The sequence below is a fragment of the Cupressus sempervirens genome, chromosome 7 (genome assembly GCF_028749045.1).
Source record: "Cupressus sempervirens isolate cs-2001-9-10 chromosome 7, ASM2874904v1, whole genome shotgun sequence".
Classification (NCBI taxonomy): domain Eukaryota; kingdom Viridiplantae; phylum Streptophyta; class Pinopsida; order Cupressales; family Cupressaceae; genus Cupressus; species Cupressus sempervirens.
In genome coordinates this window covers 832,168,476-832,190,457 of record NC_143124.1, presented here as the reverse complement: position 1 = coordinate 832,190,457, position 21,982 = coordinate 832,168,476, and the positions used below count along the sequence as shown (strand labels likewise).

Sequence of the window (21,982 nt, the reverse complement as noted above, 5' to 3'; positions counted from 1 at the left end):
CACAAATAACCCGATCCAAAGGTAATCACATGTATCCGTAGTTTTCAAAATATTCATAGCTGAAATAGCACCCACAGCAAGTGCCAAACCCATCCAACTATCCATACCTCAAAGGTATAACAAGTTAATCTCATATCACCGACATATCCAATCTATAACCTGCAATCACAAGCTTCAAGAGCAATACCTGCCACATATATACCAAGAAGCTCCCACTGCAAAAGATAATGTCAAATCTATAACCAATCCACTCAACACATCTCAAAGAAGTGAATCCATGTAGTATCAAGGACATCCACAATACATAAACTAATATCCTGCAAGAACAACTCTCATAACAAGTCTCCAATGGTCTCCCAAGTTCACCACAACCAACAAAGGAAAGAGATAAAGGAATAACTATGTCATCTCTCATATGACATACATGAGCACAAACCAGTGATCACAATCTCCAACCAATCTCAAATCCAATGTAGGCAAAACTGAACATCTAGAAAGATAACCAAGACCAGAGAAACCATGCAAATCATAACATGTATCATGTCCTTCTACACACACCTCTAGATGTAAACTGTGCAAGTATGATCTCCTCCATAAAACCCCAACAAGAAGCCTCAACAACACCCAAATCATTCCATATAACTAATCATGGATGTAAGCCTCTCACAAGAAGATCAAACTCAATAAACCCATTCCTAAACCAAGGAATAACCATTCCTAATCCAAAGAATATGCCCAATATAAAACCATCTCCCAAACTCAACCAGCATAACAACATATGCACATGGAGATAATCAGTGCTTAACCATCTCTCAAATGAACCCTCCAGAACTAACTCATGTACCATAGCTCAAGATCCATATCCATGAAAGATAAGCATAAATATAATGCAACTGAGAGAAAATAATGGGCTATACCTCTCAAGTAGCAAACCGCCGAGTAGACCAAGAGTGGGGAATGAGAATGCTCATCAAGATACCCAAGTCTCCAACCAAGACTCATCTAAGAACAATCTCCTCTCAAGTCCATATCAGGTGACTGCCCCTCGGACTTCCTGCTGAAACCATCAACCGTCCCAACAAATACTTCTCTAATCCAAGAGAAATCAGCGTCACCACCATCTCTAAGTATCCATGAGCACCTGTAACCAATCAATCCATGCCAACTCCAAATGCAACATAGCAATATCATGAAGTATCCAGCTTATGATCAGTGTACTCAATACCAAGAAACTAAACCAAGATCAATGTCAAAGTTCCAACCATGGCCTCAGGAACATAAACATGACAACATGATCTTACCATCTCAACTAAAGAGATAACATGCTCCACATGAACACACCATAACATGTCACAACTCTAAACATGTATCAAGAGTATACCATGACATAATAATGAAACCATCCTCACATCAAGGATAACATGCCAAATAAAAGCATAAACCACACCTTTGCCAAGAACCCTGTGAGTCCTCAAGATGCAACCATCTCCACACACCATAAAGAAAAACATCTCCACATACCAGGTAGAACCATCTCCACATACCATGAAGATAACCAAGAACTTCATGAGTCCTTAAGATCTAACCATCTTCAAACACCATGAAGATAACAAGTGCACCATGCAAATGTCAAAGACGCTTCTGCAGCAACAGGATCTAGGAAAAACCTCCAACATCTGCAAACACTCAATAAATATATCAATGCCAACAACTCCCACTCAACCGTGGTACCAAGTCACCTATGGCATCATAAAATCCATCTCCTATATGAAGATCCAAATCAAAACAGGAACTAATCCTGCACTGTCACCCCATCACTGTCACAAGCTCCCACTAAACTATGTATCCAAGCTATCCATGACATCATGATGAAAAATAACCATCCTCTAACCATGAGAATCAACCAAGGCATCAAACCATCAAAGAACTCAAAGTGCACATCATGAGCTCTTCAAAAGAAACCAAATAACCATGATCCTCAACCAAGAATATATACCACCATAACCAAATCAGAAAATCCAAGCTAATGAACATCAAGGATGTACCTGTATAACCAATCATGTCATGCCAAAATCCATGACACTATGATCACATCCATGAACCGAGCATCTGGCTCTCAAAGTATGTCCAACCTGTCAGCATAGTCAACCACAATCCTCCACCATGATTGTACCTGGTAACAACATCTCATCCCTTCTACATGAAAAATAAAATCACGTGACTTGGGGCATAGACAACCCAAATCCAAGCCACCAATCTGAATATGCATCAATAATGAAAGATCAATGGGCAAAGACAACCCATAACCAAGCTATAAATGCAATTTGTAAGTATAGACCGCTTACAACACTGCACAACTTGTAGATCCAACAAGTCATCATGCATATCCAAACCAAACACTAATAACCATATCATCATGAGACCAATATGAACCGAGTATACAATGACATCAAATCTTAAATCTCCAATGCCATAAACTCACAAGTTACCATAGTCAAAATATACCTATAAACTGTTCAGATCAATATATCATTAAATAAATCATGCCAAACCTACACCAAATCTGAACCAATGTGTAGAGCTCTTCAAGAGCTTTTCGTTGACTACTTGAAGTCCAAAATCTAACTCCGTATGCCCAAGTTATGCCCTAATCCGTGCTCAAAATAAATAACATCTGACTTTAGGGCTCTGAAAATCTGACAAAATTTTAAAATCATAGAACCAAACCTACACCATGTTTTAGTGCTCTAAATTAGCTTTCCAACGCCTATAAGAACTCTAAAATCCGATATTCTGAGAGAAAGTTATGGCCATTTTACTAAAACAGTCTTTTTACCATTTTCAGTACGATTTTTCATTTTTTATTTTTTCAGTGACGAAAATTTCGACAGGATTAAATTTGACGGCCATCATGGGTTGAAACCAAAAAACTCTTTCATTTTCTCTGAACATGGCCAAACTAGGGCATATTATATATCAAATTTTATGGAAATGTCGACCCGGATCCAATGGTGAGGTCTGTTTTTACCCAGGAGGTCATTTCTGCAAGCTACCCCCCAAAACCCTCATTTAAATGGAACATCCGAAAAAATATTTTTGTCCAACAATTTCACATGCCCAAATCTTTTAATGTCCCATCATAAAAGCAAACCCAAAAACCCTCAGCTCTACAATAAATCATTCATATATCTTGCCATTTCTTTTATCCTCTCATGCATTCCCATGGACTCAATCCAGGGTTACAATAATAAAACCATAGCTCTGATACCACTTGTAAGGAAACTTGGCAACAAAGAATATAACTGTTTCCACATAACCCATAATAGATCTGAAATAAACACGGAATTAAAATCCACATGCAAGAGAATAGATAACATACCCACAAAATGTGACACAAGATATACCTTGGGAAACCCTCATTGAGGGAAAAACCCAGCCTCCAAAAGCATCCATCACCATGTATTATTCAGCAAAAAATACCATTGTCATACAACCATGGAAGCCTTCATGGCCATAGCCACAACCGAGCAAACTATGTGAACAAGCATGAATCCACACATCCCATGCCATGCTTCCAACCTTCACAAATGCTCCCTTGGCTAACTTGTCAAACCTTGTCCCACTCGACTCTTGCCTTTCTCACTCTTTTCCTTGTCACTCTCTATCTCTATACAAAAACTACCCTTGTGGCTGCTTATATAGTAGCAAGTCCCACAAAACCACCAAGTGGTATTACATAAACCATGTGCTAAAACCATGTGCTACCTAACCCACCGACCCCACATTTAATATTGGGCATTTAATTCTTTTCCCCAATATTAAATAATTACATAAAATATTTTTACAATGTTACAATACAACTCAACAAGAATATTCTATGAGAATCTTTACATGTTGCACGTCCATCTAGGTACAACATTACATAATAAAATAAAAATATTATGCAATGTGTGCAACACCCATTATCTCAACAACGGACGCTTCCATTGGATCTGGAAGGCCATTTTTAGCTAGGATCTATATAAAATTTGTCAATTTTGGAGACAGAGCTCTAGGAGGCAAAAAAAATTTGCTTGCAAGCCCTTCTGTACGGTCGTACAGATGATTTTTGGGCATTTATTGCTATTTTAAAAAAAAAATCACGCGCCATTACCATGCAAGTAGCACCACCTCGGGGCACTGCCTCCTCCTCCATGACCTCTCCATTGCTCCTCCTGGCAGCTCCTGTGCCATTGATGGTGGACAACTTCGCTCTCCGCTCTGCCAGAGTTTTCAACTAGCGTGCCACGTTCTCCCTCCGCTCATGAGGTTTTGCAACTAGCTCGCCACTAGTTTGTACACTCAGCGCCACCTGTGCCCACGTAGGATCTTGCATCAAAGTTTTTTGAATAGTCAATGGGTATGACAACCCAGTCACCAACCCACGTGGCTCTTCTGCAATAACCACTCCCACATGGCACTTCTCCATGTGGACCCTGCCACGTCAGCCGCCTACCACGTGGCATCCATGTAGCAGCCACATGGCCTCCTTTTTTTGCGTTGACAACAGTTTAGCTGTCAAATTTAATGCTGGGTTATGCTGACATCATCAGCATCTTAGCCCTTGCACCTCTCTAGGGTCAATTTTGACCTACCTTCAATTTTTTGACCATAACTTGAGCATACGAAGGCATTTTTCCGATCCGAAAGGAGCACCGAAAAGCTGGTTCCGAGTCGGAGACATTGGTGTAGGTATTTTTAGGTTTTGATGCATTTTTATTGCCTTTTTTAGTTAAACTCTAAAGTTTTGTTTTTGACTCTAGAAAGCATTTCTTTTGCGTCCCATGTCAGTTTTTTGAAAATTTTATATTTCTGAAAAGCTAGTTCTGTGTACTTTTCAAAAATGTGGTCCTTTCTCCCAGTTTTTGGCCCATGCTCTTTCTATCATATTTTTTGCATTTTTGCTATATGATGGATATCTTGAGTGTTATAGGCCCGAGGATCATTTTCATGGCATGGTTTCCTTTGTTTTAGGCTGTACTTTATTTTGTATTAGCTTATTTTCAGTTTTGATCATTGTGGCTATCATTTTGAAGCACTTTTATGTATCGCACTGAGATAAAGTGCCATTCTTGTATTCCAAGGGTGATGAACGTTATTTTTGAGTCAGTTGTAGATGCGTTATTTTTATAAAGCACCATGGGGGAGATAGTTGGTTGTTGTTTTAGGCCTTCTCTCTTTGTCAAGTGAGTGTCCCTTCCACGACATTAGCCCCATGCAGAGTCAGTTTGATCGTTTCTTTATAGGTTTCTGTACCTCTTCCTCTCTCGTCATTCTTGGTTCGTCTACAGGAGACTTTGGCCCACCTTCTCAGTTGCCTATCATCACACCCCATCTACATTAAGGGGGGTTATGATGTTGTTCTAATGGATCCATGGTTTGATGGTTCGATAGTGTGAACTATGTATTCAATGGTTGATCCTATGTACAAGGCGATTGCAGTGGATGGCTACCTATGCATTTTGGTGAGATGGATCATCTACCATATAGACATGCTCGATTTGTGCCTTCTTCTTCCATAGAGTTTCTTCAGATTAGTAGTTTGGAAGATTTATGGCTTTTACATGATTTAGTGATGCTTCTTCATGATCACTCCTTGTTCTTGTTTTAGGGGACATTCCCCTAGTTGGAGGCTTCTTCAGTTCTTCACTAGGTTACCTCTTTTTAGGGGGGGGGGCGGGGGGGGGGGGCTTTTCCCATGTGGTTTTCTCTTTTTCACTATTTACAGAGGTTGCATTTTGTTGCATTGTACATGGGTACCTAGCAAGGCCTCATTGTCGGGACCCATTCTGCATTTCTTAGTTTTGTGAGCTTAAGGCATTTCCCTAAGTTGCACTTAAGGGGGGGGTGTTAGAGTAAATAATTAATTTACTAATTATTTATTCTATTTACTTAAGCTTACTTAGGTAAATGCATTTTATTTATTAGTTGTAGTCTAGGAGTTTGTTATAAGTTGTTGACAATACAAGAGTTTGTTCTCTCCTAAGTCATACTTATCCTCTCACCTTGTTCCAGGACTTTCCACCTTATGTGGATGTATGCTTAGTTGTCACACTTATCTCCTAGTGTCTTCTAGCTTATTCTAGAAGATTCTTGGAGCTCTTTATATTTGGGCTCCCTCTTTGTAATTTCATCATAACAATGCATATTGTAAATACATTTTTACTTGTGTTTGCATATGTGGTCTCTCTTCTCCATTTAGGGTTTTTCCCTTGCTCCACGCTCTTCTCTCCTTGGCTTCTCTTTGATAGGTTTTTGCATGTAGGTGATCTTGGGCATCTTCGGAGTTGGATTTCATCAACTCCAACATCTTCCTTGGTCCTTGTTATTTGGATTACTTGGTTTATTGAATTAATTTGAATTAAGAAATATATTTTATGAAATTGAGATGGTAAACTTGTTTGATCATACTTTGAGGAAAACTAGAATTTGAGATTAGTTGAACCGACAAACTATAGAAATTATTGTTCAGAAACCTTTTTTTATATATTGAGAAAATTCAACAATATTTGAGTAAAAATAACTTAAATGAGTTAGGATTGATAAAAAAAATACCTTTTCTTATTCATTAAATGATTCAAAATAAATATTAAAATTTGTTGGTTGGGGTTTTTCCTATCAAACTACACTATACGAATTTGGTATTATATATGTATATATATATATATATATATATATATATATATATATATATATATATATATATATATATATATATATATATATATATATATATATATATATATATATATATATATATATATATATATATATATATATATATATATATTTGTGAGGGTGGGGACCCCATCCCTCATTCTCGTGTGGTGCTCAATGTTGCAAAGTAGTGTGCACTACTATTAAGACAACACACACCACTACCTTAGCAACGTACACAACTGCGCAGGTAGCACACACGAATGCCTCAACAACCAAGACCCCTTTAGGGTTTCTTTTTTTTTTTAAGAAAAAAATTTAAATTCTTATTAAATTTAAATTTTATATTAATTAAAACTTAATTAATTTATATGTTATTAATTATGAATATATGTGATTTAAACTATATAAATTTGGAACTGGTTGGTCCCTGGCTCATCCTCCTAGCACTTGGCGAGTTGTCTCTGCGAAATGGCCTTTTCACCTAGAATTGGTTATTTCACCTCCGCGACCAGATATTAAGAATGTTAACCAAACCACTAAGGTTGTTGATGTTGTTGCTAATGGCTAGACTGTTCCCAGTCCGCCTCCCAATCCCAAAGAGGATTGGGGATTCCATGATCACGATGAGCCAGCTTCCTCAACAGGCACTATTTTAGCCACCTGAGGGGTGCCATTTATGTTTTTTTTTAATGAATAGTTTATGATTCTAGCTTCAGCCATGTGAACTCTTGTGGAGTGATCTTGTATCCCTCAACCCTTTTTTGTGAATTGTAATCTTAGTATATTATTTATTAATAGAAAAGGACTATTCATAAATTTAAAAAACTATATAAATTTAGAATTATTTTTTAAAAATATTTGTTAAAACTAATATATATTAAAAGGAAAGAGAGTTTATTTGAATATGTTAATGTGATCGGATTTATAATAATGAATATTAACAAATTAGTGATGTATTGCTATTGATTAAATTGTCATGATTTATTTTGAAATACTTAATTATGAAGACAATACTCTCTTTTGAAGACAATATGTTTAAACACATTCATATGGCCAAACACATTTTTGAAATCGAACGAATGTGATTAGAGAAACTATATTTTCTTTTTGTTTTATTTAAAGTCTTGTGATGTTATATTTCATGATGGTTTTATGTGAATTGTTTAGTTGGCCAATTAGGATGTGCACCAGAGACTTTTGAGATTTCCTTTATGATATTTATTTGATTGGATATCATGATGTATTTTATATTTCAAATTGAGATTTATGTTTACCAGATTTGTTTTGATGAGCATATATGATGACTTGGGTTTGAGAACCAATGCATTTTTGGGTTGCCTGTTATGGAGCCAAATTTAGTTATTATTATTTTGTGGTATGACACGCAATTGTGGTTTGTGAGCTTAGGAGAGGTTGTGTAGGTGCATTCCTATGGGGGTGACTTACAATAGGGGTTCAATGCCCAAAGTGGTCATTACGAAGGTACCATATCATAAGTTGTATAATATGTGATAATATACTAATTAATATTTGGGAAAAACATTAAAAAGAAAAATAGATATGTTGCCTCACACATGCCTTGAGTTCTTGTATAGGATAAGGATAGGAATGGAATGATATCCAATGAGAGGTATGACTAGTTGTCCTCATCCTTTTGAGAGGGTATTATGGTTCTGCATGGATTACATTGAGGGTTTGGAGTCCAAAGTGACCAATCTAGGGTAACTCAACGCTTGAGGGTCCTAGGCCTCATGAGAGACCAGTCCAATGTAACTCAAGTAATTTGACCATGTGATGAGACTCCCTAGTATGTATCCTAAGTCTCCTCCATAGATTTTATATTTGTGTCTAGTTTTGTACTTATTGTTGGTGATGTACTCTCATTGATGATAGTTGTGTATTTATTAGTTATTATACTTTTGACATTTGGCATTTGATTTAGAAGTGGATATTCTTTCAGTTTTGTATGTCTTTGGTTTTGATACTTGATTTGTACTTAGTATCTAGATGTTGACTTTGATATGTGATGTTGGTATTGGTTGATTGTCTTTTTGATGTTGGTTATTTTTTCTTTATTAGTACTTATGGTACCCTTGAGGTAGGTTCAGTTATTGAGGTTAATTGCCTAGGATTTACTTTTGAAATTTGTTTTTTGTGTATGGATCACACATGATCTCCCCTGCACAGTGGGATTGGTGTCTTACTAGGTTACCACGAGGTCAGGAGGTAGTGAACCATTTGGATTTCCCCATAGATTGGTAGATATTGGATGTTTGTTGATGTAGTTGTACCATTATCATTCTTATTTTTATCTCAGAGACTTCTACTCAGTTGATGTATTTATGTACCATGTATCTTGTATCTTAAGATCCTATGGGATGAGTATTGTATTTTGTGGTACTTGTATTTATTATTACATACATTGCGATATGTATAGTGAACATTGTTTATTTGGATGCACTTCATGGTATCAATTTTACTTATGTATTTGCTTATGCGATTGCATATCTATTTTCATCATGGATACAAACATTGTACTTAAGATAAAATCTAACTAATAAAACTTTCATAAACATGACTCAATGTGAAGGAACCCTTGAGGAATGAAAATTGTATTTTTATTGCTTATGTGTAATTGATGTGTATGTGTATATTGCTTCCACATTGTTATCTTGTGTTGTATACATGTTTATAAAAAATAGTTTAATAAACTTTGTAGCATATTAGGTTAATTTCACTTGAGTTCCCAAGTGGGGTGTTACACATGTTTTTTATTTTGGTGAGAAGTCAAATGATTTCAAGAGAAAATATTCTATTTTTTTTTTTTAAAAAAATTTTAAAAGAGGGGTAAACGCTTTGACCTGGAGCTATGAACAAGTGAGGCCACAAACGGGGGACCTCATCCCCATTAGATTTGAACCTTGATGGCAAGCATAACAACTCAACAACTTAACCATCACAACATGCCACTATTGGCAAGAAAATATTCTATTTATGATTAGGGATTTTATATTATAGTTCAAACATTAAAGAAGTGGAAACATTATATTATTCCTAAGGAGTTTGTTTTATATAATGATCATCAAGCTTTGTAATATTTGAACAATCATAGAAAGTTAACTTATAGGCATTTAAAATGGGTTGAATTTGTGTAGAGTTATACATTTGTTTTGAAACATAGGAGTCATAAGTCTAACATGGTTGTAGATGCTCTTAGTAGGAAACAAATTTTGCTGACAAAAATGTAGATTGAGGTTTTTGGGATCGAGAAACTCAAGAGTTTATATATAGATGATCCTGATTTTGGCAAAGCTTGGAAATCTTGTACATAAATCATTACTCTAGACATAACTAAGTGGATGAATTTCATCATCTAGGATGGTATGTTATTTAGAGGAAATCAATTGTGCATTCCAAGGAATTTTATGAGAGAGAATCTCATCAAGGAGAAGCATAGTGGAGGGTTGGATAGACATTTTGGTCATGATAAAACCATTTCTCAAGTTAGTGAGAATTATTACTGACCACAATTGCAACAAGATGTCAAGAATTTTGCACATAATTGTAGATTATGTTAGATGCCAAAAGGAGAAAAATAGAATATAGGGTTATATCATCCATTGCCTATACTAGAGAAGTTATGGGAGGATATATGTATGAATTTTTTTCTTTTCTTACCAAAGAGTCAGTAAGGGCTTGATTCAAGTTTTGTGATGGTTGATAGGTTTTCAAAGATGACTCATTTCATTCCCTACAAGATGACAAATGATGTTGTTCATGTGGAAGAACTAGTTTTCAAAGAAGTGGTGAGACTACATGGTCTTGTTAGGAATAACCACATACATAAATAACAATTACATGCAAATATAACCAATATCATAAAATAATAAATTGCACAAAAGAGAACACAAGACACAAAGATTTATTGTGGTTCAATCAATCCCTGGGCTACATCCACCAACAACAAGTCCAATATTGTTATTATCTAATGATTAAAATTTGCAATCCCTTATATTTCAATACCATCGTAAGAAGCTACAATCTCATCATACATTATAAAATTCCTAACCTAAGCCATTTTAGACAAGTTTTTTGTCGCTTACAAAATTAGGGCTAGACTAAGTCTGCCAATAGAAAAGAAAGTAGTTAATGCCTTTTGCAATAATAAAGTCCATTGAGATTTCAAGTAGCGAACCCCGTAGGGCCATTGCCCCTGGACCCCACCCTGTACTACAATAGGGGGCACACTTGGGGCTTTTCCCTAGGACCTCGCAAGGGGCATTTCCTCCAAACCCCCATAGAATAATCTGGGGGGAAACTATGCCGAATAAAGATGAGAAAAATTAACCTTTGAGTTTGAGTAGGCTCCACATCACAATAGGTCTATCAAAGATCATAGTTTCAAATCGAGACACCAAGTTTGTTGGGTAATTTTGGTGTTCATTATGAAAGAAGTTAAAGATAGATTTAAAACTTAACTCATCACATCATCCACTAACTGATGAACAAATAAAAATAGTGAATAAGAGTTTGTGAAATTTGTTGAAATGTTTGGTTGGAGGTAAACCAAAGGGATGCCATTTGATTTTACCACATGCAAAATTTGCATACAATAATTATGTCAATAGGAGCACTAGCAAATCACCATTCTAGATAGTATATGGAAGTAGTCTACAAAATGCTTATGAATTGAGGAAGTCAAACAAAAAGGAGAGAAGTAGTGCTTAAGCTAAAGATTTTTTAGGACACTTTAAGAACATTGATGAGTAAGTGAGGAAGCACATTACTAAAATGAATACAAAGTACAAGGCTAAGACAGACGAGAAAATGAGGCATAATGAATTTTCAGTTGGAGATGTAATCATGGTTCATTTGAGAAATGAGTGATGTCTTTTAGGAACATATAATAAGTTGAAGATAAGTTGAGACCATGCAAAATACAAAAGAATCATGATTCATGAAATGCTTATGAAGTATAATTTCCAAATAAACTAAATATTTAACATTTTAGATCTGACATAGTAATATGAAGGAAGTGTTGAAGATGAGATCAAAAAAGCACATCAAAGTATTCCATCAACTACAAAGGAGATTGAAGATATGTTGGATAGTCATGTTGGTAGAAGCAAAATAAATAGGATATATGAAGAATATATGGCCAAATGGAAAGGATGTCTTGTCAAAAATTCATCATGGCTAGAAAAGGAGGAGGCACTAATCATCTTGATTTTTCTTCGAACACCTAAGATGTGATAGAATCACTTCTCAAATTAACCTAGGTGTCTGATATAGGAGCATCCTAGGTGTAAGGCCAATCTTGCATCACCCAAACAATATTTTTGATTTGTCTCTTCAATAAAGGCCATTTCAGTGTAGAGTTACTATTTTTGGAAGCTTACTAGTTTTTGTAAGTTGGTCATTTGAGCTTAGAATGTTTTGATTTCATCCATATAGGTTTAGTTTAGATATACCAGCCTACCAGTAAATTTTCATTACAATACCAAGTGTATTCATGGAGTTATTGAGAACTTTTGATATTGGCAATGGGGTATAAAACTTTGAACTTTGTCTTGTAGGCCTTAGAGGCTCTAAAATGGGGTCAAACCTTGACTACCGATGCTTAAGTGGTTAGTCATTATAGATCACGAGGTGTCATTTCTAAAAATGGGGAATCATAGTCAATCAAAGGAACAATTGATGAGTTATGGTCTCTGGAAGTTGTGCTACCTGAAATTATGAAAAATGAAAATTATCTAGGTTGACTCTAATGTAATAGAATATGGCAAATAATAATAATGTAGGGTTGGTCGAGCTTAGGGTCTTGGGCTAAAATTCTAGAATGTTCTTGGGCGGTGAAAAATTGCATATAGAAAGAAGGCTCGAAGGGTTGTCTAGGGTAGTTTTGGGTTGTTTGTGGTGGCTCTAGCTTACAAAATATTGTAAGAAAAATGCACATGTGGTTTTGCGTGTTGTGTTTCTAAAATTTTTAATTCCATTCTTTTGGAGATAATAAAAAGCCAACTTTCTATTCTCACAACTTATTGTTATTCCTTTATTTATTGTGTATGTTTATGTTGATAAGGGGAGCACCCTTCATAAAAATACAAAGCAAGTCAACGAGGTAACCTAGTTTTCTACATTAAATCCTTAAGACAAAATTGACCTTAGGACCAAACCTACCAAGGGTATAGGTTGACCTAGTTGACCTATACTAGTATGAGCCAACTAGGTTGACTTATACAAGAGTTATTCCAAGAAGGGGAATCCCAAAGTCTCAAAAATTATGCAGATGAAACTGAAAAAAAAAGGAAATTGAGTGGAAGGAAAAACAAATTGAGTGCAAATGCATCCATGCTCCATAAAATCACTAAAGGTTGGAAACTAGAATGTCTTAAATAATGGGTGCTTCCAATTTAAGATGTTGCAAAATCAAAATAATGTTATATGTCATGATATTATCTCCAAAATTTATTAAAATGTGTCATATGAATTCAATATAAAGCATATCTAGGTTCATCTATCCATTGCTTTTGGATTTGTGTCAATTATTTTTAGCTTTCTTTGAAAGAAATGATTAAATCCTTAAGATAATTACTAGTGAGTGTTGAATTGTAGTTTGGATTTGTGAGAAAAATTTATGATACAATTGGTTTAAAGAAAATGTAAGACAATTTAAATCTATTGTCTAATGGAATAAGAAGTGTCCTTGAATTAGACAATTTAAATCTATTGTCTAATGGAATAAGAAGTGTCCTTGAATTTCGCAAGGTATACATTTGAGGGAAAATTCAAAAATTAAATTTATTTTTATTTTTTATTTTAGGTGAAGAATTAGTTTAGTTCCATTCTTAGCAATCTTTAAAATTAGAATGGAATTATGTATTGAAATAATCAAACATGAATGCTTACTACATTAAGTTTGAGAATCATCCACTTATGCCATCTACAATTTATTGTCAAAGGTACATTTATCAAGTATATAGATCAATGATTATTTTGGTCAAGCTCAAAATGAAGAAGGATTTCATACATTGTTTATTGCATGTTTATTGCATATTCATATATTTTGTCTATTCATATTTGTAGATTACATGTTTAAAATCTCCAATCTCATATTATGGTATTGTGTATCTCCTTAGTACTAATAGTAACAAGAAAAATTGCTAACAATTTCTATGCATACAAATCATCTTTATAATATTATTTATAAATAATGAAACAATTTTAATAAGAGGTCTAATAATAGCAAAATCTTACAACTTAGTATATCCACCATTTGAATAGATTATTTAAATTTGAAATGTATTCCTATAATGAAGTTAGAGAACTTTAAAAATATTTTAAAGAAGACATACAAATTTTAGAAAGGGACATTTTCAATTTTATATTGATTAAAAAAAAATGCTTAGTAAGTAAAAGGACTAGTTCTTTAACATGGATCTTATTTAAAGCAAGGAAGCACTAAAAAAAACTACATCTAAATGAGATTTGGTATATTAAAGTCCATTGATATAATGTACAAGGTAATGCAAAAACAAGTCATGGTGATTAATAAGAAAAGTTGATGTTGCTTAGGTTAAATTCAAAATTTTGTGTATTTTTTATATTTATTTTTTTACAATAGTTTATTAGACAGTCTCTTACTTAATGGCTACATCATTAAATTTGATGCTATATCACTATGTTTTTTGTAAAGGTACTCAAAACAATATCATTACAAATATATTTGCACTAAATTTTGTTTTATTGGTACATGATGTGTCATAACATGATTTATTGTTGTCTAGAACTAAGAAATACATTTTATTCAATTATGAGTAGTCATTGTTTGAATAGTAATTTTAAAGTCACAACTATTTGTGCGATAGTTTAAAAAATACTAGACATTAAATCAAAGTGGTAGCATAACTATTAGAACATGTTCAACTACTTGATTTGGATCTAATAGATACTTGATTAATCTTTTAGTGTGCATTTTGTTTGTTATTTATTATTTTATATGTGTTTATGTCTATTCTCATAGGTCTAATATTGTTTTACTTGGACAAGATTTGAATTTGACATCTTTCTTAATGATACAAATTCTCCACCACTGAGCCAACTATGGAAGAGTGTTAAAAAAATAGAATAAATATATAAATGTGAGCAATTTAAATTTGAAAGTTAGATTTAAGAATATTGACATTTGAATATTTTATCCACCTTTTATTTTTGTTGTTATAAGACAAACTTATTAAGATTAAATATTTAGTACTATTACTTGTTAGTACTTGATAGTAGGCGAAGTACTATTGTGATACTAAAAAACTAGTGATTAATTTTTTTTGGTTTTTACAACTTAAAAATTATTATTTTTTGGTGTCTACGACTTAAAAATTAATTTTTTAAATCTTTTTTTATCAAACTAATATGTTGCATAGCATAGATGCATGATATGATCATTAACGTTACAATTTTAAGAAATTATTTTTCTAAGATTTGATTGGTTGAATTCATTTAGTTGGCCGGATTGTAAAACTAATAATTTTTTTTAAGAATTAGTTTTTATTAAGGTGAATATATTAATTTAAATGATTTGGTTTAAATTTTTTATATTTTAATATTGTATTTTTTTTTATAATATAATATTTGTCATTCAATTAAAAATACTAAAAGATATAATATCTTTGGTATAGTATATAATAGTTTAATGAATACTATTATATATTATTATTATTAAAATATTATTATTTTCGTATTTTCATATATTTCAAATATAATATTATCAGATGACATATATACAATAGAACATATATATTAATAATTATATTTATAAATAAAATTTAAATCTAAATTATAGTTAATATCATTATAAAACTATAATTATCAAAATATTTTATAAACTATAATAAATTTATTAAATTAAAATTATATTTTTAAAGCCACTATGTGGCACTTGTTAAATTTTGTTGAAAGAGATTTTTTAATTTACAAATATTTAAAATAAAAAAAATTGTACCATTAAATTTATTAAATCTTTAGAAATGTGATCATAATAATGTCAATATTGATCAAGGAACTTGTGAAATAAGGATATATATATATATAAAACATTTGCAATGATGAAGAAAGTGAAGAATTAAATTGAGACAAAAATTACAAAGAATGATTAAAAAATAGATGAAAAATATGAAGAAAAAGATAAAGCTTCCAGAAATATAAGTCAATTTTTCAAATTTAACTATACATTTAAAAAAATCTACAACTCATGCCTATAATTTAAAAATTTATTCTAAAATATCATTATAAAAATATTTAACATATAAGGCTTAAAGGCTAAAATTAAATTAGATAATAATAATAATCTATAAAATAATTCAAACTGTTACAACAAAATATCTATTTCTATTCCTGTCCCTAAACGTGATCTGGCGTAACTCCAAATCAAGAAGTTCTGTTTACTAAAATGAAACGTACAGAGTGAGATCCTTATAATTATGTCATAACCCTAAACCCTACGAGAAAGTTACATAAACCCTCCAATATGTTGTGACTGAAATTGAGTTTGACTTGTATTTCCTATACAGATTTTTCTACTTACTTTCGGACTCAGTTCTCTGTGTTCCATGTCGGGCAGCAAAGCAGAGATAACTATTTCTTTGATTCAAGTGGAATGCTCCTACCGCAATTGAGGTTTGACGTTTTCTTACTGCTAATAATTTATTTTCTGTCTGAAATCGAGGATCGGTGTTTGAAAACAAATATCTCAGCTGTGTTTAGTTTGCATGATTTCATCATGAATGGCAGGAAAAGTCAAACCGACTTGGTTTTTCTATGGGTAATGAAGAAGCAGGAGGTGAAATTCTTCCAACCTGCTATCAAAATCTTAATGGAATTCGCAGAAAGCACAAAGGGATGCATACTTTTTATGGGAGTCCTTACTTCTTCAAAGTAATGGTCGGAGACTTCGCTCAAAAATCGGTAACTCTAATGTTCATACATCCATTTATACTATTTGTCTGCTTTGTTGAAAGTTCATATTATTAGTATTTTGTTTACTGCAGTGTATTCCTCCCGCGTTTGCCCAAACAATCAGAAGTGAGATCGGAAAGGGGCTGAATGGGGTTTTGCAAGGTCCAAGGGGCGTGCGCTGGGATGTCAAACTATGTATTACAGGCACTAGAATTGAGTTTTCTGGTGCGGGTTGGGAAATTTTTGTATATCAACATGCCATAGAATTTGGGGATTTTCTAGTATTTAAATACATCGGTGGGATGTGTTTCAGGGTTCGGATATTTGGGAAGAATGGATGTGAAAAATATATCCCTAATTTTCAGTCTGAGAAGATCCAGACTGATTTTGAGTCACAGAGGAAATGCCCCGATCCTTCCACAAGTGCTGTTCCGACGAGTTCTGATCAGTCGATGAAGAGAAAATTATCTGTTGAGTTGAAAAGAAAATCAACATCAGACGATGATAATCAAGTGAAAAAACCTAAGCTTTCTTCTCAAAGTAAGTAAAAGCTTTGTCCTCAATGAAAGATTAATGTCTTTCCAAACTTCTTTCCCCCAATTTATGGGAAACTTTAATCTACCATTTGAATAACCATAAGTTTTGATTTGTGCAGCCCATTCTTCCGAGAGTCCTGAACATTTCCATACATCTTTTAACGAAAAGGAACAGCAGACGGTGAATTCTGTGAAGCCAACAACTGAAAAGTGGGGCAGAAACATACTAAGTCGGTATGTTTCTTGCAGACGTCCTGTTAACGGAGCAGAAAAGGAGGCCCTGGAGGCTGCTAAGTCTTTTGTGTCGGAAAACCCCATCGGCTTACTAATAATGAAGCCATCAATGGTATACCAACTTTTTAGGCTTGTAAGATTCCCTGGCCTCTTTCTATGCCTGCTTGTATTTCAAAAAATGCTGGGGTGATATTCAACAATTTTGGGGTGATATTCAACAATACCTATTATGTTAGTGATAAACTTCTGGGCAAGATTGTGCGTAAATTTGTATTATCCATATTTTAGATAAAACTCCATCATCAGAATGATCCATCATTCTTAAACTCTTTCATTCTGATGATCATGGAGTTTAGATCTGATGCTAAAAATTTACAGTCTTGTTCAAAAGTTTATCACTAACATTTCATGGATTATGGAAATCTACTATCGTTAATTCCTGTTATGCCATCATTAATTCCTATTATATTAGTCTAATTATCTCTGGAAATCTGTTTGAGAGAGGTATTAGAAGCCAATCTATTGTAGTCTAGTGGATATCTTGAGCTCAAACAAAGCAAAGAGATTTCCACAATCTATGTAATATAGATAATGTAGTTTCTGGATTCAACTGTGTGAAAGTTTTTTGTATCAACATTTTGAATCACACTCCATAATCCATCTTCAGGATGAGAAGACAGCTGAAAGAACAAAAATGATATACTGTTTGAAGAACAGTAGAAGATAGCTGAAAGAACAAAAATGATATACTGTTGAAAGAACAGTAGAAGAGAGCTGAAAGAACAAAAATGATATACTGTTGAAAGAACAGTAGAAGAAAGCTGAAAGAACAAAAATGATATACTGAACAGTATATCATTTTTGTTCTTTCAGCTCTCTTCTCATCCTGAAGATAGATCATGGAGTGTGATTTGAAACGTTGATGCAAAATTTTTTCACACAATCGAATCCAGAAACTGCATAATCTATATCTTGCATTTCTGTGTTTTGTTATGAGTTTTGGAATAATATGGTTTATATGATTCTTAATGTTGCTTAGCTTAGGTGAAAATTTGTTCTGCAGGCAACACCAAATGCATTTATAGATAACCTGAAATTACCAAGACAAAGAACAGAGGTGACTCTTGTGGATCCTAAAAAAAGGGAATGGGCTGTACAATTCCTTGGAGATCTCCTTGCAGCTTCAATGGTTGGTGGATGGAGATATTTTTCAGTCGCCAATAATCTTGAGGAAGGAGATGCCTGCGTCTTTGAGCGGGTAGATGATAGCAAAAACAAAATTAAACTTAATGTCCATATTTTCCGTGTTGTCAAAGAGTGTAGTCTTTACAAGTATATTATAAAAGGTGAATGGACTGATAGCCTTCCATTCATTACAAATAAGAAAATACAAGTCTCATGCGATGATTTTTCCACCAATTTGCCAGCAAAGGCATTTGGACCTGAGAAGGGAAAATGTGGGAAACAAGGAATAGAACAGATACAAAGAGAGAAGAAAAAACCTAGTAATGGAAGCAAATATATTAATCTGGATAAATCAAAATGTAAAACTTCCATTTCAGAGAGGAAAGCAAGTTGCAGGTTTAGCCTAAGATTGGCACAAGCATGTCATATAACAAAGTGTCCAAAGAAAGAGCTGTGGGAAGACAGGAATGTAGTGATATTGTCATAAAGTGACCACTTCTCTTGATGATGTGAATGTCAAAGCATAGGACTTGATGTAAATATCCGATGGCAATGAAGGTCGGTTTTTATTCTCTGTATATTTTTCATGTAAATGTACTTCCTTTGGAATTTTAAAAATTATTCGCTCTTGTGTTATAATTTCCTTTTAAAATGTACGTTTCTCTCATTTTATTAGCTGTATATTCCTGTAAATGATTGAATATTAGGTATATCGAAATTTGGGATTTCATCTTGAATACCAGATATATCAAAATTTGGCATGGTATATCACAATCTGACATTTTATATCACAATCTAACTTGCTGTGGAATATATCTCCTAATTATTTACTTTTTCTATGTTTTCAGTCTTGCAACTAAAACGAATAACAGAAGTTCTGTAGTGACATTTTGCGTTCCTTTTATTAGGCTTTACTTCTCTTCTGTTTGAAGATACTCTGTTCTGAAAATGAATAAAAGGAAATTGTATCTGTGCACCAAAAATTTCAGATCATTGAAATTGGTAATTTCACCATTCTTGTCTCCACTTTGTTAATGACAGTCACTAGTATTCTTTCAGTGTAACACCAGTATTGGAGTACGCTGTAAAGAGTTTTATGTACGGGGAAATGGGTCTCATTTTCAGGACAGGGAATAGGGGGGTTGGCTAAGGGACAGCAGCAAGGAGAGGATGGGGTGGGGGGTACTGTATAGCATACATATATAACTTGAAATGCTAGTTATGACATGATTTTCACTATAACATCTAAATTAAAATACTTGAACATAGCAAAATTGCAACACAAACTAGAACTTGAACATTCGACATAGTAACATATTACATACCTTACATACCCAATAGTAGCATTCAAAAATCAAAATTCAAATAGAAATTCAAGTGCCCATCCCAGTGACGACATGGTTGTGTGATGGCAGAGGTGGAGGTACTTGGGTACTCAAGTACTCAGTGCGGGAACATCCAGGCCAGCTACTTTGAGGTTTGAGACTGGGGAACAAGTCCCCATGTTTCACTGTATTCCTTCAATCTTTTTTATTTTTTTATTTGTAAAATATCCCACTTTCTCTTAATTTTATTTCTATTGGTAAAATGCCATGCCTACATGCAGAAAAGCATTTCAAATGAGGTCAGTTACACATGATCTTAAAGAACTGTAGCATTTTCACGAGGTTACTATTTTCTCCAGATTTCTGACTCCCACTCAAATTTCTGTATCTTGACTACATATAACCCTGGGAACTTTTAAAGGTATTTTTGTTCTCTTTTGAAATCATTTATGTCATTTTGATTGACGGAGCCATTGAGTTCAAATGCCCCAAACATGTTGGTATGTTTGTAGTATGCCACCGAATGCATATCCAAGCTAAGTATTTTATGATACCTAATTGCAATGGACATCCAACACATCAATTCTAGAGGCCCTGCAGTCCTCAAAAGAGTAAGGCAAATAGCAGATAGCAGATCTACGATAGAGGAAAATCATGGTAAGCATGATGATATCCACTGGAATATGTCAGTAATGGACTCAAGAATCAGCTTATAGAAATGTGGAATTGCTTACTATCAGTTGTAATTCTACATAACCTTGTCAATCTGCTTTTTTGTATTCTGGGTGGAAGCATTGTGTTCTGAATTCAAGGAATTCAATATTATTTAAATCAATTATGTGTGAATAAGTTTTTGATCAAGTAAAATAGGTTTTGAAGGGTGTTTGAAACCTTGTACAAGTCTAAAGATTTTCAATAAGTACAGAAGCAAAAGTACAGCAGACAAAATAGAAACCAGTCACTCCCCAAACAAAGGGTAACCAAGGTGATAGAAAAGTCTATCACCAGCCAAAACTAAACACCCAGCTAGAAGGCATTGAAATCCAGATACTACAATGAAGCTCACATTTTGCCCTTTGATTTAGAGCCTCCCTTGCACGATCAGAGGTTCATTTCTAAAGGAGGAGCAGAGAGCTTAGCTTTCTTTCTTTTTATCTCAGTCCAACCATCCTCCACCATTGCTACCTCAGCAATTCAATCCCCAGAAGAACAAAATAGTGGAACCCAAGGGAATCAGAAGCAACAACAATCTTCCTAGGAGAGCTTGTAGACAGCTGGCCCCCAACAAGACCGGGAGGATCATCCAATATAGGGGTAGGGGCAAGAGAAAGAACAGGGTCTTGGCCCCCAATAGGACCAGGAGGAGCATCTGATACAGGGGCAGGGGCAGGGGCAGGGGCAGGAGAAGGAACAAGGTCCTGACCAAGACTATAGACTTCCTCTACTACCATTGGCACCAAATGATCGTCTGCAAGGGAATCATCCACAGGGTCATCCATAGGATCTAGAGGCGCATCCATGGACTTAACCACCGTATAGTGCTCAAGAGAGGCCCCTGACCACCAGGGTGGTCGTCGCCTTGATTTAGTCTTCACAGCAGCACTGCAAGCAACAATGTGACCTGTCATATGACATTTTCTACAACGAAAAGGGATACCTTTGTAATCCAATATTTGGGTCCAAGAACCCCTCAAGGATTCCAAACAAACCTTCTCTGGAAGGCCTTTTGAAATATCCATCTCTACAAGAATTTGTGCACATGTTGAATGGAGAATATCCGAAAGTGTCTCGAGTCCACATATAAAAAATCACTGATAGCATCCCCAATAGCTTCGTAAACAAAATCTAGCCAGAGATGCATTGGGAGATTCGGAAGCCGGACCCAGATAGGAACCCTGTTAAAGGATTCTGTAAGCAGATCGAAATCCATATGCCATGGTTTGGCCATAAGTGGATATCTGTCCTATCGTGGAAAATTGTTATCGCACAAAATAGTTTTCTTGTCTTTAGCACTTTTAAACTTTACTATGAAAAATCTTTTAGCAATCGTAA

At 34.2% G+C, this 21,982-nt stretch overlaps 1 protein-coding gene across 4 annotated transcripts; it reads left to right on the top strand.

The window, feature by feature from the left end:
• Positions 1-16,113: 16,113 nt before the first annotated feature.
• Positions 16,114-19,244, top strand: LOC149549965 (B3 domain-containing protein Os01g0723500-like). 4 transcript variants are annotated; one of them, XM_089793164.1, is made up of 5 exons: positions 16,114-16,371; positions 16,486-16,659; positions 16,743-17,190; positions 17,306-17,553; positions 18,484-19,244. In XM_089793164.1, the coding sequence occupies exons 2-5, from the start codon at positions 16,513-16,515 to the stop codon at positions 19,090-19,092; spliced, it is 1,452 nt and encodes a 483-aa protein (XP_089649290.1). In that variant the 5' UTR covers positions 16,114-16,371; positions 16,486-16,512; the 3' UTR covers positions 19,093-19,244. The 4 variants fall into 4 exon arrangements, with proteins under 4 accessions (XP_089649290.1, XP_089649291.1, XP_089649292.1 ...); XM_089793165.1 differs by having other exon boundaries at positions 16,148-16,371; positions 16,459-16,659; XM_089793166.1 differs by having other exon boundaries at positions 16,235-16,371; positions 17,306-17,532.
• The last annotated feature ends 2,738 nt before the right edge of the window (positions 19,245-21,982 follow it).

Excerpts from the sequence above, each read along its gene's own strand:
- LOC149549965 (XM_089793164.1), top strand. The coding sequence starts at position 16,513 with ATGGGTAATGAAGAAGCAGGAGGTGAAATTCTTCCAACCTGCTATCAA. Across the intron at positions 16,660-16,742 it reads GAGACTTCGCTCAAAAATCG|TGTATTCCTCCCGCGTTTGC; the intron begins GTAACTCTAATG and ends TGTTTACTGCAG. Across the intron at positions 17,191-17,305 it reads ACCTAAGCTTTCTTCTCAAA|CCCATTCTTCCGAGAGTCCT; the intron begins GTAAGTAAAAGC and ends TGATTTGTGCAG.